At 42.6% G+C, this 18,903-nt stretch overlaps 1 protein-coding gene across 1 annotated transcript; it reads left to right on the forward strand.

Moving 5' to 3' along the window:
- Positions 1 to 556: 556 nt before the first annotated feature.
- lrrc3b (leucine rich repeat containing 3B) lies at positions 557 to 16,429 on the forward strand. Its single transcript, XM_029659186.2, has 2 exons — positions 557 to 746; positions 14,200 to 16,429. Exon 2 carries the CDS (start codon positions 14,400 to 14,402, stop codon positions 15,219 to 15,221), a length of 822 nt encoding a protein of 273 aa, XP_029515046.1. The 5' UTR covers positions 557 to 746; positions 14,200 to 14,399; the 3' UTR covers positions 15,222 to 16,429.
- Positions 16,430 to 18,903: the final 2,474 nt, after the last annotated feature.

Raw genomic sequence — 18,903 nt, forward strand, 5'->3', positions numbered from 1 at the left:
GTAAATGTGGACTACATATTAAGTACCATGGAAAATGTGGGCTCCTGATCACATTATGTAGGCTACCTGTAGGCCACTTGCTGTGTGAGCAGACTCATAGTCACAGAAAAGTCTTTAGTTATAGGATATTTTCAAATACGGACCAATGTGATAGACTACAATTCAAACGTGAATCACTGAAAGAGCAATATTTTGGATAATATTTCTACCATTGACTGATTGAAGTGTTATGCAGATAGAGTGGGATGACTGACCGCGGACACAAATCAAATCAAATTGTATTAGTCACATGCTTCGTAAACAATAGGTGTAGACTAACAGTGAAATGCACCAACAATTTGTCTTAACTCAACAGCTCTCCTTTTAGTTTTACGACGATGCAAAAGACCGAACGTATCTGATGATATATTACAGGTGGATTGAATTAGTCAGACGAACCCAACAGACACTGAGGCAACACCTATTGTCTGACTGACCGTTCATCTCCGCGCGCGCTCCGGGTGAACACTGTCGCCTTCAGTGCTCGTCTCGCAAACCCCTCCCTTGCCAGCTTGAGCTCAGTCACACTCCTTTCACGTTCAATACCGAGCAGCAACAAGCAATTGTAAAAATGTGAATTTCAACTGCGCTATTCCAACATTTTTGACGAGGATAGGAAACTACTGGAGAAGGAAGATTGCGTTGGAATGATCCGTTTAGAATGTTAAAGTCGGAAATTGAGAGACTGACGGTTGTTTTTATTGCAGGTGAGAATGGAAACATATGTCGCCTGTTGCTCTGCAGCTCCGCTACACGCGCAGCACACACACATACGTATGTATGAGCTCATTTTCATGCTGGCTTTCCACCTTTCTTTTTCTTTTCAGTTTGTGATTGTTGTTAGTCAGATTATGGGGGAAAAGAGGAAAATAGATGGGTTTGGGGTCGTTATATATATCATTTTTGGGGGTTATTTCAAAATCCACCATGTTTTAAATTAATATTATTATTCATGTGTCATGTGACGATTCAATTTGTTGCTTCACAGCTACATTGATGTTCTCTGATCACTCAAATATTGTTTATTGTAGGTAGGTATATCGAATGTATTGTTATTACTCTATTAGAATAATGGTATTATAGGATACCTGCAATAACATAGCTGTTATGTCCTTGGTAAATACTTGAACATGACATAGTTCCATGGATGACATCTTTACATGAATGCCGCAATGAAATACTGTAGTTTAATCATGGCAGTGATTTTTTTTACATGTAGAAAATAACAGCTGCGCGGGTCAGAAAAGGGGAACCGGGTACCCTGTAGTACGTCGCATTCAGGCGCCGAGCTCGAGAGCAGGGTTAACGGTTGATGTTTGAGCCACGGAGTGCGCTATAGGTAGAAATTCACCTTGATGACGAGAAGGCTCACACTGCGGGGTGTCTTCCTTATCATTAGTGTTCATAGGGAAATTGTTCAGCAGATGTTCACTCATGATATCATATCAAAACTCATACTATAATAATATAATCTAGGAATTTCATAATGATAATATATAGCCGATAAACTAAAGGCATACATGCATACCTATAGGCCTACCTAAAAAAGTTGACAACTTTGTGTATGCTTGGCTACTCATAAATCATATACTTTACCATGGGGCATGGTTTATTTGTTTGGGAAATGCTATGCCATGCCGTTTATAACACTTGCAGACTATTTTGTTTGAGGAATAGCTTGGCTATTATTTGCTCAGGCCCATTTCTATGGTAATTCGAAATCCCCAGATCCAGCTCAAGACTATTTGCATAAATAGTTAATCCTTAATAATGATGTTTATTTAATTATCACAAAATGTATCAAGTGATGTAGGACTATATGGGTCAAGAAAACACAGTAGGCAAGTCCGCTTTAGGTCTAAATTTGCATCCCAAATTGCACCCTATTTCCTATGTAGTGCACCACAGCTCTGGTAAAAAGTAGTGTACTATGTATGGAATAGGGTGCCCATTTTGGATGCATCCACATCTTTGTTGAATTTCATGTTGATGCTATCCCATAAATATGGCCTTGACAGGAACATGCAACTTAAGTAATAGAATGGCCATATGCTATGATAAATGATAGAAATAGGGCCACGTTGTGTCAAAATACATTTCAACTCCAAGTCTTGGACCAATCAAATTACTCTGCCTTTTAATACAATGATGGTGTACACATTTCTCTAAGACCTGTGTAGTAGCACTAATTATTACAGTAATAACATTGATGTTACATAATATTCTAGTGATTGTTTTGTAAATGTATAGTACAATTGACATCATTTATTCTCTGACCTTATGGTAGGGTCATATCCAAGAGATATCTTATTGAACTTTGGACCATTCATTTGTCTTCAGGCTAAATAGTTCCAGTCTGACAGTGTTTTGCGATGGATTACTTTATGTTTCTTTACTACATGATTCATCCTTACTGCCATGTTGAGATTTGTCATAGGAAATAGCCTCACATGTAAGCTTTGGTTGACATCCCTGGAAGTCAAAGCTCTTACAAATCAAATCAAATGTTATTTTTCACATGCGCCGAATACAACAGGTACAACAGGAGATCGCATTGTGAAATTCTTACTTACAAGCCCATTGGGGAGAAAATGATTGAGCAGCCACTACATAGCCTAAGTGCTATTTACAAAGCCCATGCATGATTGTAGTTGATTGGGAGTCCCTCCCAGTTCTAGAGTGCGTGCTAGATTGTGATTACAGACCAATTTACACTGAACAAAAATATAAATACGTCATGTTTACATTTTTGTAATTTCGCAGACATTCTTATCCAGAATGACTTACAGTGGGGCAAAAAAGTATTTAGTCAGCCACCAATTGTGCAAGTTCTCCCACTTAAAAAGATGAGAGGCCTGTAATTTTCATCATAGCGCGCGCTCATCTTTCCCTCGATCCAGAAAATCACATTGTATGATTTTTAATGAATTTATTTGCAAATTATGGTGGAAAATAAGTATTTGGTCAATAACAAAAGTTTATCTCAATACTTGGTTATATACCCTTTGTTGGCAATGACAGAGGTCAAACGTTTTCTGTAAGTCTTCACAAGGTTTTCACACACTGTTGCTGGTATTTTGGCCCATTCCTCCATGCAGATCTCCACTGTATGTTTCCCCCATACTGGCCCCCTATGGGAATTGAACCCAGAACCCTGCCATTGCAAGCACCATGCTCTACCTACTGAGCCACACATGACCTTTTTTCATGCTCTGAAACAAAAGATCCCAGAAATTGTCCATATGCACAAAAAGTGTATTTCTCTACAATTGTGTGCAGAAATGTGTTTACATCGCTGTTAGTGAGCATTTATCCTTTGCCAAGATAATCCATCCACTTGATAAGTGTGGCATATACAGAAGATGATTAACCCCCTAGAGTCGATTGACGCACCGGTATGTCAATCTAAGTTACATAACAAAAAAATCCCCATCAAAATCCATCAGTTTAAACTAAAGATATCTGCTTTTATTGCATTGGATGCATCTCAATCCACAGCATCCACCAGTGTAACACTTCCTCATCTGTGGTGAAAGGTGGCAGAGCTAGAGCGGTGTTTGTCAGACCATGAGACATCCCGAAAATTGGTAAATCATGTAAACGAACCCCACAAGTGTCACGGGACTCATCTGAAGGTAACTGGTCCCGGTTTAAAAAAACAAATGGAAGTACAGTGCATTTGGACAGTATTCAGACCCCTTGAATTTTTTCCATGTTTTGTTACATTACAGCCTTTTTCTAAAATGTATTCAATCGCTTTCCCCCTCATCAGTCTACACACATAATGCCCCCTAATGACAAAGCAAAAACAGGTTTTTAGACATTTTTGCAAATGTATTCAAAATAAAACATTTAAATATCACATTTACTTAAGTATTCAGATCCTTTACTCAGTACTTTGTAGAAGCACTTTTTTTACCAGCGATTACAGCCTCAAGTCTTCTTGGGTATGACGCTACAAGCTTAGCACACCTGTATTTGGGGAGTTTCGCCCATTCTTCTCTGCAGCACCTCTCAAGTTCTCAGGTTGGATGGGGAGTGTCGCTGCATAGCTATTTTCAGGTCTCTCCAGAGATGTTCGATCGGGTTCAAGTCTGGACTCTTACCCCGAAGCCACTCCTGCGTTGTCTTGACTGTGTGCTTAAGGTCGTTGTCCTGTTGGAAGGTGAACCTTCACCCCAGTCTGAGGTCCTGAGTGCTCTGAAGCAGGTTTTCATCAAGGATCTCTCTGTACTTTGCGCCGTTCATCTTTCCCTCGATCCTGACTAATCTCCCAGTCCCAGTCTGAGGTCCTGAGTGCTCTGAAGCAGGTTTTCATCAAGGATCTCTCTGTACTTTGCGCCGTTCATCTTTCTCTCGATCCTGACTAATCTCCCAGTCCCTGCCACTGAAAAACATCCCCACAGCATGATGCTGCCACCACCATGCTTCACCGTAGGGATGGCATTGGCCAGGTGATGAGCGGTGCCTGGTTTCCTCCAGACGTGATACTTGGCATTCAAGCCATAGAGTTCAATCTTGGTTTCATCAGACCAGATAATCTTGTTTTTCATGGTCTGAGAGTCCTATGGGTTCTTTTTGGCAAACTCTAAGCTGGCTGTCATATGCCTTTTAATGAAGAGTGGCTTCCGTCTGGTCATTCTGCCATAAAGGTCTAATTGGTGGAGAGCTGCAGAGATTGTTGTCCTTCTGGAAGGTTCTCCCATTTCCACAGATGAACTCTGGAGCTCTGTCAGAGTAACCATCGGGTTCTTCGTCACCTAACTGACCAAGGCCCTTCTACCCCAATAGCTCAGTTTGACCGGGTGGTCAGCTCTAGGAAGAGACTTGAAGGTTCCAAACTTGGAGGTGGAGGTCACTGTGTTCTTGGGGACATTCAATGCTGCAGATTTGTGCCTCAACACAATCCTGTCTTGACACACAACACAATGCCTCAAGTTGAATGTCTCAAGTTAAATGTTAATTTCTCTACCATAAGTGGCCTAAAACATAGTTTTAAGAGAATTTGGCAGTATGTCCAACCAGCCTCACAACCGTAGACCACGAGTAACCACACCAGCCCAGGACCTCCACATCCAGCGTCTTCGCATGTAGGATCGTATGAAACCAGCCACCCAGACAGCTGATGAAGCTGTGGGTTTGCACAACCAAAGAATGTCTGCACAAACTGTCAGAAATAATCTCAGGGAAGCTCATCTGTGTGCCCGTCGTGCTCGTCGTGCAGTTCGGCGTGGTAAAAGACTTCAGTGGGCAAATGCTCACCTTCGATAGCCACTGGCATGCAGGGGAAGTGTTGTCTTCACGGATTAATCCCGGTTTCAACTCTACTGGGCAGATGGCAGACAGCGTGTATGGTGTCGTGTGGGCGAGCGGTCTGCTGAAGTCAACGTTGTGAACAGAGTGCCCCATGGTGGTGGTGGGGTTATGGTATGGGCAGGCTTAAACTACGGAGAATGAACACAATTGCATTTTATCGATGGCCATTTGAATGCACAGAGATCGTGACGAGATCACCTCATGTTTCAGCATGATAATGCATTGCCACATGTCGAAAAGGTCTGTACCCAATTCCTCAAAGCTGAAAATGTCGCAGTTCTTCCATGGCCTGCATACTCACCAGACATGTCACGCATTGAGCATGTTTGGGATGCTCTGGAGAAACATGTATGACAGCGTATTCCAGTTCCCACCAATATCCAGCAACTTCACACAGCCATTGAAGAGGAGTGGGGCAACATTCCACAGGCCACAATTAACAGTCTGATCAATTCTATGTGAAGGAGATGTGTCGCGCTGCATGAGAAAAATGGTGGTCACATCAGATAATGACTGCTTTTCTGATCCATGTCCCTACCTTTTTTTATCTGTGGCCAACAGATGCATATCTGTATTCCCAGTCACGTGAAATCCATAGATTAGGGCCTAATTTATTTATTTTAGTTGACTGATTTCCTTAGATGAACTTTAACTCAGTAAAATCTTAGAAATTGTTACATGTTGCATTTAGATTTTTGTTCATGGGTAATTGCATTTAAAAATCCGATTTTTGTAAAGGATTGCTTCCAGTAATGGTAAAAAAATCCATTGCCCAGCCTCCACCCCTTATAATCGTATGATGACAGATATTTATTTTACAAAAATCCAAGTTGACATGATACACTACATGTATGGACCTCACTTTGTGCACGGTAGCATTGTCATGCTGAAACAGGAAAGGGCCTTTCCCAAACTGTTGCCACAGAGTAGGAAGGACAGAATCATCTAGAATGTCATTGTATGCTGTAGCATTAAGATTGACCTTCACTGGAACTAAGGAGCCCGAACCATGACAAACAGCCCCAGACCATTATTCCTCCTCCACCAAACTTTACAGTTGGCAGTATGCATTCGGGCAGGTAGTGTTCTCCTGGCATTTGCCAAACCCAGATTACGTGCTACGTGCTTCAACACTCTGCAGTCCCGTTCTGTGAGCTTGTGTGGCCTACCACTTCGCGGCTGAACCGGTGTTGCTCCTAGACATTTCCACTTCACTATAACAGCACTTACAGTTGACCCGGGCAAGTCTAGCAGGTCAGAAATTTGACAAACTAACTTGTTGGAAAGGTGGCATCCTATGACGGTGCCACATTGAAAGTTACTGAGCTCTTCAGTAAAGCCATTCTACTGCAATGTTTGTCTATGGAGATTGCAAGGCTGTGTGCTTAATATTATATATCTGTCAGCATCGGGTGTGACTGAAATAGCCAAATCCACTCATTTGAAGGGATGTCCACATACCTTTGCATATATAGTGTAATTGGTCAGATTTTTCACAATTTTCAAAACCATACTGCTAACCAATATGATAATAGAAAGACTGCATGTATAAAGTAATCACTTTATTCAATTTATGAACATTTGAATGGTTCCACTGAATCTGAATAACAGGGCAATCATGTCCTTCTTAATTTGTGAAATGAAAATTTCAGTGGTGCCAAAAATAGAAATGGTCGCTGCCTCGCGGCTGAGTTCACAGGGGCCTATTTTAACCCAGAATGTGAACAACCTTGTACACTGTGACCAGAGACAGGAGAGGGCCACCAGCTGAATTCAGCCAGGCTGAATTGAAAATGATGGTAGGACTTCAGTCAGTCATTGGACTTGAAAGGACTCAAAGCTCACACACTCCCAGTGACACAGCCTATATTCTCCCCTCCAAGGGCCTCTGAAGATGATGCATTCAAAATCCCTCGTCACTGTGGATACCAACTGTCACTTGTGTTGCTTTGCCATTTTTCTACTCGTCGATGATGGATGACATGCCTGCATGCAATTCAGCTTTTTGTCAGTTGACATTTGAACCTAGACTCACTTGAGCCCCTGTGCCTGGTGCTCACGGGGAAGACGGCCTCATACAGACAACACAGATGCTTCCCTATCTCCATCACTCTGTCTCTCTCTAAACCTCTCTCTCTCTCTCTCTCTCTCTCTCTCTCTATTATCATCATCATAGGCTCTATTAAACAACACAGGCTGTGGGGAGAGACAGGGCTGCTCCCTCAACCTACATAGGTTATTATTATTTCTATGGATATCAGTATCTATTTTTCCCAGAAATGGGCAGACGCCCATGTCCATTAACAATCACTGCATTCTAGAGCATCCTACAATGCCTCCCATCAAGCTGCTGGGCAGTATAGGAAAGCTGTACATAATCTGATGCAGAATTGATCATATGCCTTAAGTGGATATATTTTTCACGATCTTATCCTGTTCGAGCTCGGTAATGAATGTGTTTTTATCAACACCTCAGGGAGATCTGACAGACACATGTTAGCAGTGCTTCATTTGAGCAGGATCCTGCCGGAACAGGATCCGGCACCTCTCAGATATGACTTTGTTCATTCCAGCACCTATTTGCCCAGATCCGGTACCTCTCACGGCATGATTTATTAATTGTTTCACTGTTCGCACTGTAAACATTCTATTAAATCAAGTTGCCTTGTTATTTCTCCTGCCCCCCAGAAAGACCATCATGTAAAAGCTTGGTGATCCTTCTGTGTCATCATCCTACATCCACACTGATTCCAGACCTTCTCATAGAGGTTATGGGGAGGCCGGTGGAGTAAGTAACTGATCTTGACACAGGTCTGGGTAGTGGTGGTCAACTAGTGAAGAGGTCCCTACGTAATCACGTCACGTAGCCTAGGGTAGTTGTCTCCCTACTGAATTTGAAACGTGGGAAAGACAAATAAAAAAATGATTAAAAAAGGCAATCATGTTTGATGACATTTTTCAAGTCCAAAAATCCAGAGAAAGATGGTGAATGGAACCCAGAACGAGCCAGAGAACTGTCAGTGCCGGGGGAGAGGAGTGAGGGGCAAACTGTTCCTGATGGTGATGCCTGAGCTAGCAGCGCTGCTAATCCCGCCAGTTCAGCATCACCACCGGCACCTCCACTACCTAGTAGGCCTACTAGCGAGTGTGACTCAGCGGGAGAGGGAGACGGGGAGCTGGGGGGACAGTGCATCCCCCGACGAAGTGCTCGAAGCAGGTGCAATATGCAGTTCAAGAACAACAAACGTATAACCAAGGGCTTGTCATGCAGAATTCAAAGCTGGGCTGTACAAAATGCAAAAAGGTAGGGAGCTTGAGTCTAGAAATGACTGGAGGGATTCAAGTAGCTAGCAAAAGAGAGGGTGGAATGTACAGTAACATCCTCTGCCTTTGACATGAAAACAATAACAAAGAGCCCTCAGAATTATTATTTGTAGTTTTTAATATGCCTGAACCAAGGTGCATTTGGTGGCAGCAAGTCTTGTAGACGAGGCTAAAGAGGACACCCAGGTTATAGTTAACCCTCAAAATGAAAAAATCTTCACAACAGCCTTAGAAGGAGGCTAAACATCACTGACACAGGCCTGCTCATGGCTTTGAGCAAGAAATGGACTGTCAGGAGTTAAATTAACTTGACATGGGGAGAGTCATTGTGGGAGGTTTTGAAAACTAAGGTAGGAAAATTGTTTTCCTTTACAAACTTGTTCTGTACTGTGAAGGTAATCTGAACATGTGCTTCATATTATCACATAGGTAGAATGCCTATATATGTGGGTTCTGCTGAGTCTACAGTTATATTCTGATATTGTGATATTTGTTCTACTGCTACATTGATGTGACATTGGGGTCTTGTGAGCCCCACAGCTGACTATGTGTGCATTTGCATATTTATTTGATCTTTATTTAACCAGGCAAGTCAGTTAAGAACAAATTCAATGACAGCCTAGGAACAGGTTAACTGCCTGTTCAGCAGCAGAATGACAGATTTGTACTTTGTCAGCTCAGGGGTTTGAACTTGCAACCTTTTGGTTACTAGTCCAACGCTCTAACCACTAGGCTACCCTGCCACCCCATGGTGGGTGTTCTGCAGTGACGTCTAAAATGTTACTGTACACTGATTCAGACTTGTGTAAGGCCCGCAGCTACACTCATATATGTAGGCATACTGCAGTGATGTCTAAAATGTTGCTGTACACTGATTCTGACTTGTGTAAGCCCCGCAGCTACACTCATATATGTAGGCATACTGCAGTGATGTCTAAAATGTTCCTGTACACTGATTCTGACTTGTGTAAGCCCCGCAGCTACACTCATATATGTAGGCATACTGCAGTGACGTCTAAAATGTTGCTGTACACTGATTCTGACTTGTGTAAGGCCCGCAGCTACACTCATATATGTAGGCATACTGCAGTGACGTCAAAAATGTTGCTGTACACTGATTCTGACTTGTGTAAGCCCCGCAGCTACACTCATATATGTAGGCATACTGCAGTGACGTCTAAAATGTTGCTGTACACTGATTCTGACTTGTGTAAGCCCCGCAGCTACACTCATATATGTAGGCATACTGCAGTGATGTCTAAAATGTTCCTGTACACTGATTCTGACTTGTGTAAGGCCCGCAGCTACACTCATATATGTAGGCATACTGCAGTGATGTCTAAAATGTTCCTGTACACTGATTCTGACTTGTGTAAGGCCCGCAGCTACACTCATATATGTAGGCATACTGCAGTGACGTCTAAAATGTTGCTGTACACTGATTCTGACTTGTGTAAGCCCCGCAGCTACACTCATATATGTAGGCATACTGCAGTGATGTCTAAAATGTTCCTGTACACTGATTCTGACTTGTGTAAGGCCCGCAGCTACACTCATATATGTAGGCATACTGCAGTGATGTCTAAAATGTTCCTGTACACTGATTCTGACTTGTGTAAGGCCCGCAGCTACACTCATATATGTAGGCATACTGCAGTGACGTCTAAAATGTTGCTGTACACTGATTCTGACTTGTGTAAGCCCCGCAGCTACACTCATATATGTAGGCATACTGCAGTGATGTCTAAAATGTTCCTGTACACTGATTCTGACTTGTGTAAGCCCCGCAGCTACACTCATATATGTAGGCATACTGCAGTGACGTCTAAAATGTTGCTGTACACTGATTCTGACTTGTGTAAGGCCCGCAGCTACACTCATATATGTAGGCATACTGCAGTGACGTCTAAAATGTTGCTGTACACTGATTCTGACTTGTGTAAGGCCCGCAGCTACACTCATATATGTAGGCATACTGCAGTGATGTCTAAAATGTTCCTGTACACTGATTCTGACTTGTGTAAGCCCCGCAGCTACACTCATATATGTAGGCATACTGCAGTGATGTCTAAAATGTTGCTGTACACTGATTCTGACTTGTGTAAGGCCCGCAGCTACACTCATATATGTAGGCATACTGCACTGACGTCTAAAATGTTCCTGTACACTGATTCTGACTTGTGTAAGCCCCGCAGCTACACTCATATATGTAGGCATACTGCAGTGACGTCTAAAATGTTGCTGTACACTGATTCTGACTTGTGTAAGGCCCGCAGCTACACTCATATATGTAGGCATACTGCAGTGACGTCTAAAATGTTCCTGTACACTGATTCTGACTTGTGTAAGGCCCGCAGCTACACTCATATATGTAGGCATACTGCAGTGACGTCTAAAATGTTGCTGTACACTGATTCTGACTTGTGTAAGGCCCGCAGCTACACTCATATATGTAGGCATACTGCAGTGACGTCTAAAATGTTCCTGTACACTGATTCTGACTTGTGTAAGGCCCGAAGCTACACTCATATATGTAGGCATACTGCAGTGACGTCTAAAATGTTGCTGTACACTGATTCTGACTTGTGTAAGGCCCGCAGCTACACTCATATATGTAGGCATACTGCAGTGAGGTCTAATGCTTTGAATAAATCAGCACCTTGGAGAGTGCTGTCCGTTTAACCACCACAGACAGTAGGCTACATGGCTGTTTACTCTGTCTGCTGAGCTGCCACATTGTGTTAGTCACTTTATTTCTCAATGTGTTCCAGTAACTTAGAGCCCCCTGGGTAACCCCCCCTCTCGCGCTCACTATGTGTTTTCCGGGACCTCCCAATTTACAAATTAAGCACTGCATGTTAGCATGTGTTTATAAACATGATAGGCAGGGTCTCGATATGGGGAAAGTTATGCGACAGAAAATAATTGCATAGCATTTTTATGATTGAATAGGGTTGTATTGTACAGTTTGGTTAATGTAGAGTTCCTGTACTGTAAGTGAATTTCTTCCCTATGTGATGTTCTGCAGACAAAGATCTGTTATGAGAAGGTGACATTACAGTGTGACAGAGGGAGAATGAGGGGGGTTTGATGAAACCAGCCTGCTGCATTCCACTGTACTTAGCATTTATCAGGTCGAGGCCCAAATAGCACCCTATTCCCTATGGACCCTAGTCAAAAGTAGTGCACTACATAGGAATAGGGTGCCATTTGGAACCAATATGGTGTTGTTATCCACAGTACACAAGCTTACAATAGAGTAGGTGTGTGTTTGTTTTTCTAACGATACCAAATCATATGTCATGATTTGGGAACATAAATAAACATTGCTTCGCTTTTCCTATCCAACTGCCCATTACTGTGTACTTACTATATTTTCACTCTTACACAGATAATAAAATGTACATGTTTGACAGGTCCTCATTGTAAATAAAAATCTGTTCTTAATTGACTAAATAAACAACATAGTTGTAGCTGGCTAGTGTTTGATTGACAGGAGGGTTCACAGGTCCATGCTTATTGTCAAGTCTCAGTACAGAGTGTGTGTTCATAAGGATGTATTGTTGTAGCCCTTTCCTGCAATTAAACCACCCTCTAATGGCCTCATGGGTGGAATTGTATTCATATTTTTACAATTTCATAATGAATAAACATATTTCTTAAATAAATGCAGAAAACCCTGTGTTTCTATGTCAAACGGTTTTGTTTTATATTTCAGTCTTCTGTGATGACCAAAAGTATGTGGACACCTGCTCGGCAAACATCTCATTCATGAGCATTAATATGGAGATGGTCCCCCACTTTGCTGCTATAACAGCCTCTTCTGGGAAGCCTTTCCACTAGATGTTGGAACATCACTGCATAGACTTGCTTCCATTCAGCCACAAGAGCATTAGTGAGATCTGGCACTGATGTTGGGCAATTAGGCCTGGCTCGCAGTCTGCGTTCCAATTCATCCCAAAGGTGTTCGATGGGGTTGAGGTCATGGCGCTGTGCAAGCCAGTCAAGTTCTTCCATACTGATCTCCACCAACCTTTTCCTTTCTTTTCTTTTTACCCCTTTTTCTCCCCAATTTCGTGGTGTCCAATTGTTTAGTAGCTACTATCTTGTCTCATCGCTACAACTCCCGTATGGGCTCGGGAGAGACGAAGGTTGAAAGTCATGCATCCTCCGATACACAACCCAACCATGCCACACTGCTTCTTAACACAGCGCCATCCAATCCTGAAGCCAGCCGCTCCACCCGGGAGCTGTTGCCTCAAAGTTGGAATAACAGAATCATCTAGAATGTCATTGTATGCTGCTGCATTAAGATTTCCCTTCACTGGAATTAAGGGGCCTGAACCATGAAAACAGCCACAGACCATTATTCCTACTCCACCAAACTTTACAGTTAGCACTATGCATTCGGGCAGGTAACGTTCTCCTGGCATCCGCCAAACCCAGATTCGCCCATCGGACTGCCTGATGGTGAAGCGTGATTCATTACTCCAGAGAACACGTTTCCACTGCTCCAGAGTCCAATGGCGATGAGCTTTACACCACTCCAGCCTGCACTTGGCATTTCGCATGGTGATCTTAGGCTTGTGTGCGGCTGCTCGGCCATGGAAACACATTTCATGAAGCTCCGGCTGAACAGTTCTTGTGCTGATGTTGCTTCCAGAGGCAGTTTGGAACTCGGTAGTGAGTGTTGCAACCGAGGACAGATGATTTTTATGCACTAAGCGCTTCAGCACTCTGCGTTCCCGTTCGGTGAACTTTTGTGGCCTGCCAATTTGTGGCTGAGTTGTCGTTGTTGCTCCTAGATGTTTCCACTTAACAATAACAGCACTTACAGTTGACCGGGGCAGCTCTAGCAGGGCAGACATTTGTCTTATTTGAATGGTGGCATCCTATGATGGTTGAAAGTCAATAAGCTCTTCAGTAAGGCCATTCTACTACCAATGGCTGTGTGCTCGATTGTATACTCCTGTCAGCAACGGGTGTGGCTGTAATAGCCTAATCCACTAATTTGAAGAGTTGTCCACATACTTTTGTATTTATAGTGTATATAAAGTGTAATATTGGGATGCAAACTCAAAATGTAATACATTTCAACTCTGACATGGTACAGGTGTCTTCTTTTTTTAAGCCCATAATCATGTGTGTGAGGTGTATACTTTTGTTTCAAAACAGTCTGTGTGACCCTGATTTAGCCCACTGCAGTAAAAGTTTATTACGGTGTTAAGGACAGTGATTCATCAAACCTAGATTAACCTTATCATGTAGCCTAGTATGCCATAAATATAACAAGTTGTGTAATATCGTTTATATCAAACGGAACTCGGTTATGATGAGATTATGATGATGTGAATATGACAGAGTGGTTTATTTTCACTTACACACCGTGGTGCTCCTGTTTTGTCTTTTTGACTTCAGCTAAAACCGAAAGTTCCACACTAAAAAAGTAGTTCAAAGAACTTACAGTACTTCATTAAGCAGTTTTTATATTGTTTAATGCTTCTATCTGTTTTATTTCAGGTGTGATTACAGCATGAGTCCAACTGGTGACAGGCCCTGTTAGGCCTGAACAGACGGTGGTGTGTTGGTGGAGGCTCATCAGTCTCCAGTATGGAGTGTTTGGTATGAGCCGTGGCCTGTCTGTTGCTTCTTGGGTCGGTCCAGTGGTGTGGTGTCCCTGTCTCTTGGCGGGATGCTGAGGGCTGGTGGTCCCCACCAGTATGACTCCCCTGGACATGTGGCTATCCCGCTCCATCCCCATGTGCCTGCTCCTCCAGAGCCTGGTCCTCATGGCCCTGTGCTTCCCCTCCGCCTCCATGTGTCCCAAGGGATGTGTCTGCCAGAGGGCCCGACCCGACCCTGGCCTCCACCTCGGCCCGGGGCCCCTGGGGCTGCTCCTTGGCCTCAACGTCACCTGCACCGGGTCCCGGCTCAAAGAGATCCCCCCGGACCTGCCTCCAGACACCGCCGTGCTCCGCCTCGACCACAACCAGATCATGGCTGTCCCCGACCACGCCTTCCGGGGCCTAAGGCTGCTGCGGGAGCTCAATCTGTCCCACAACGCTGTGGAGACGCTGGGGGAGGGCGCCTTCAGTGGCGTGGAGGCCACACTGCAGGTCCTCGACCTCTCACACAACCGCATCACTAGTGTACACAAGGATGCGTTCGCCAGGCTCAAAGCACGGGTCCTGGTGGATGACAACCCCTGGCACTGTGACTGCACACTGCAGCAGGCACTGGGCGGCATGGCCCACAACCACGAGGCGGCTGCACGCGTCCTCTGCCGGAGCTCCGAGCTCCAGGAGCAGGAGGGACGCCATTTCCTGGCAGTGGACACAGACCTGTGTAACCTGGCCAAGAGGACCACAGACTACGCCATGCTGGTGACGATGTTCGGCTGGTTTGCCATGGTCATCTCCTACGTGGTGTATTATGTACGGCAGAACCAGGAGGATGCCCGGCGACACCTGGAGTACCTCAAGTCGCTCCCCAGCAAGCCTGTGAAGCCCAACGAGGTGGAGGACATCAGTACTGTGGTGTAACATGATATCATCACTACTGGACACTATAGGACATCAGTAGTCCGGTGTGACATCCCTATAGTGAGAACTGACTGTATATCATAGAATTAGATTGTCTAATTAGTTCTAGAATTAGAATGACTAATTGGTTCTAATTCTATGCATGAACAGCAGAAGTTCCGACCTAAACCCGGAGATAGGACCCATATTTCTAGTGTTTACAACTGGTTCCAAATTTCAAGATGGATGTAACGTCTTCTGTTGTGAAAATGTTTTTATTTTGTCCTACCTGTGGTGTACTTTAAAAAATCATGATAGATTCAACCTGGATCCTTGTATTTGAAGCATCACACTCAATATGTGTAAATTACAAAAGTAAACATTGAGAAAACCCCATTTTTAAAAGAGGAGAAATGCTTTAAATGTTAGCGTTTGTCTGTTAGGCATCAATCTAAAGTCAAGCATTTTGGAATGCACAGCGTACATGTCAGAATATAGACACCGGCAGTTAGTTCATATCAGAGTAACAGAAAGGTATAGACTATGGGTGTAACACAGATGGCTTCATTGAGATCTGTTCTGAGATCTGTTCTGAGATCGTTTAAAAAAATCTGAATCTCAGGTTAAATTTTTGATAGGTTGATAAATCTTTTTTAGAGCAAAATCTGGAGAAATGGTTTGTTGGACTAAACTTTTGTAAGGTAATCTGAAGAGTGTTCTGTGTTTGTGCATCCAACTGCATACTTTGTTTAATTTTATTTGAACAAATAACGAGCCCCAAACATCAATCATGAAAATGACCTTACATTTTCATATGTGAAATAATGAAATCAATGATTTGTTAAAATGACCACGACATCACACTGTTGAAAGACTACTGATGTGCTGTAAAAATACTACACATTTCTTCATTCGCTTTGTCAAGTCCCTGTACTGTATGTTGTTGTTGTCTTGAAACGACAAACTTGATACATTGCATCTTAGTAGATTTGTGATGGTCAGATAACGTAACACAATGTTTTTTGGGGTAGATATCAAATGACCCACAAGAGACTCGGTAGATTCAAGTAATTTGTATGTGTGTCATGTGATTTACCAGTACACTAGTAGTGTCCAAGTTCTCATGTCCTGAGTCCGAACAAGCTTTTTGTGTTACATGTTAACACAACAACACCCCAAAACAATACTGTGCATTTGGTTTTTCTATAAAAAACAAACATTTGCTATGATTTTTTATGACTCAGTCTATGCTTCCTGAAATAGAATACATATTAATATTCAGAGGAATGTATCTCACACAAAGCTTCCTCTCTCAGCCAAAATGAAGATATAGTTGGTGTCCCAAATCCCAACCAATTCCTTACATAGTGCATAAAGCACTATGGACCCTGGTGGAAGTAATGCACTATGTCGGGAATAGGGTACAGATTGCGACGCACCCTCAGCGTCACAAACCTGGCGATGGGAAGACTAATAATTTCAACACAAACATCCCCTTTCTATTCAACCTCATGCTGCGTTCAGAATGCAGATAGATACATGCATCATTTACCTTGCCTTTAGAAACACTGTGTGTACAGTTATACCCCCAGCAAAGTGAGAAGAGCAAATTGCAGCTGTCATTCATTCAAATGGATTTCACTTCCATCACAGTGACAAGGGTTCACTAAAACATCCCACAGAGAGAGAGATGGAGAGAGAGGGGAGGGCTGGTCAGAGAGGGAGAGAGAGGGAGCGAAAGCGAGAGATGAAGAGAGAGAAGAGATAAGTGAGGAAAGGAGCGATATGTGCAGGAAAGTGAGGGAATGAGAAAAGTAAAAGATTCTTTCCATATTCAATGCGGATAAAAAATTATGTATTTTGAAAAGGAATGTTTACAAAGTTGAGTTTTTTCCCCCAGAGCTGCAAAGTGGTCAGTTCATTTGGGAGGATTTGATGATACAATGAGCACAGGTAGTTACAACAGGTAGTTACAACAGGCTGTTACAACAGGTAGTTACAACAGGTAGATAGACACACAAGTAGGCCTAGTCACATCAAACTAAATGCAAATAGGTACATTGTTGTCGTGTGTGAGAAGGAACTTGAAATCCCTTTAAATCGTTGTATTTGAATGTTGTGCTACTGTACAGCATTTTGCACTGTCTTGTCCTGTAGAGCGGAGGCCATGAGTTCATGCCTCATGGATTTGTAATGGGTTTAGAAGACTTTTTCTTTCAATACATGTACCGTACTGCAAATGAAGAAAGCACAGTGTAGCCAAGCCAAGGAGCCTGGAAGAATATATTTAAGTGCCTGAAATTCTTATCTCACATTTTCTGTTTCTCATTTTAACCAAATTATTTCACATTCAGAGTCGGTTTCTGGACATGAAAGAAGAAAGCATAGCGTTTCACAGACCAAGGTGTATGTGTTTTGGAATCCTTTCATGTCCAGGATAGTGTATATAGAACCAACACAAAGGAGAAATGAACTCTTTATTGTTTGCTTTGAAAGAGCTGATAGAAGTGAAATGTACTTTGATATCCTAGTTTTCCACTGTCTCACTCAAACGAAGACGTGAAAGTAACATAAAACACAGAGAATGTGGTTGTTGTCTTCCTTCTCTGCCTGTCAATTTACTTTTCTTTAGGGAAAAAAGCTGAAGCTTTGTGATAAAACTCAAGACCTAGCACTGATAAAACCATCCATACATTGTAAAGGCATGTCATAAATCGAAATAAAGGAAATATGGACACTCTCCTCGTGATTTATTGTCATTTAGCTTTGGATGGTCACCACCGTTCAAAAGTTTGGGGTCACTTAGAAAAGTCCTTGTTTTTGAAAGAAAAGCACACTTTCTGTCCATTAAAATAACATCAAATTGATCATACAGTGTAGACATCGTTATTGTTGTAAATTATTATTGTAGCTGGAAACGGCTGATTTTTAATGGAATATCTACATAGGCGTACAGAGGCCCATTATCAGCAACCATCACTCCTGTATTCCAATGGCACATTGTGTTAGCTAATCCAAGTTTATCATTTTAAAAGGCTAATTGATCGGTCACGTTCTGACCTTGGTTCTTTTGTTATGTCTTTGTTTTTAGTATGGTCAGGGCGTGAGTTGGGTGGGTTGTCTATGCTATTGTTTCTATAATTTGGGATTTCTGTGTTTGGCCTGGTATGGTTCTCAATCAGAGGCAGCTGTCAATTGTTGTACCCATACTTAGGTAGTCTGGGTTCACATTTGAGTTGTGGGTGATTATTTTCTGTTCTGTGTTTTATGTATGCACTGTACAGGACTGTTTCGGTTTCATTTCGTTCTCTTTGTTGTTTTATTATTTAGTGTTCTGAGTTATAAATAAATATAATGAACACTCACCACGCTACGCATTGGTCCCCCGATCCTTCCTACTACTCCTCCTCGTCAGAGGAGGAAGACGAAAACCCTTACATGATCATTAGAAAACCCTTTTGCAATTATGTTAGCACAGCTGAAAACTGTTGTCCTAATTAAAGAAGCAATAAAACTGGCCTTCTTAAGACTAGTTGAGTATCTGGAGCACCAAATCAAGTCAAAGTTTATTTGTCACGTGCACCGAATACAACAGGTGTAGATCTTACAGTGAAATGTTTACTTACAGGCTCTAACCAACAGTGCAAAAAAGGTATACCTATGAACAATAGGTAAGTAAAGAAATAAAAAAAAAACAGTAAAA

The sequence above is a fragment of the Oncorhynchus nerka genome, linkage group LG4, assembly GCF_034236695.1.
Source record: "Oncorhynchus nerka isolate Pitt River linkage group LG4, Oner_Uvic_2.0, whole genome shotgun sequence".
NCBI classification, from domain to species: Eukaryota; Metazoa; Chordata; class Actinopteri; order Salmoniformes; family Salmonidae; genus Oncorhynchus; species Oncorhynchus nerka.

Excerpts from the sequence above, each read along its gene's own strand:
- lrrc3b (XM_029659186.2), top strand. The coding sequence starts at position 14,400 with ATGACTCCCCTGGACATGTGGCTATCCCGCTCCATCCCCATGTGCCTG.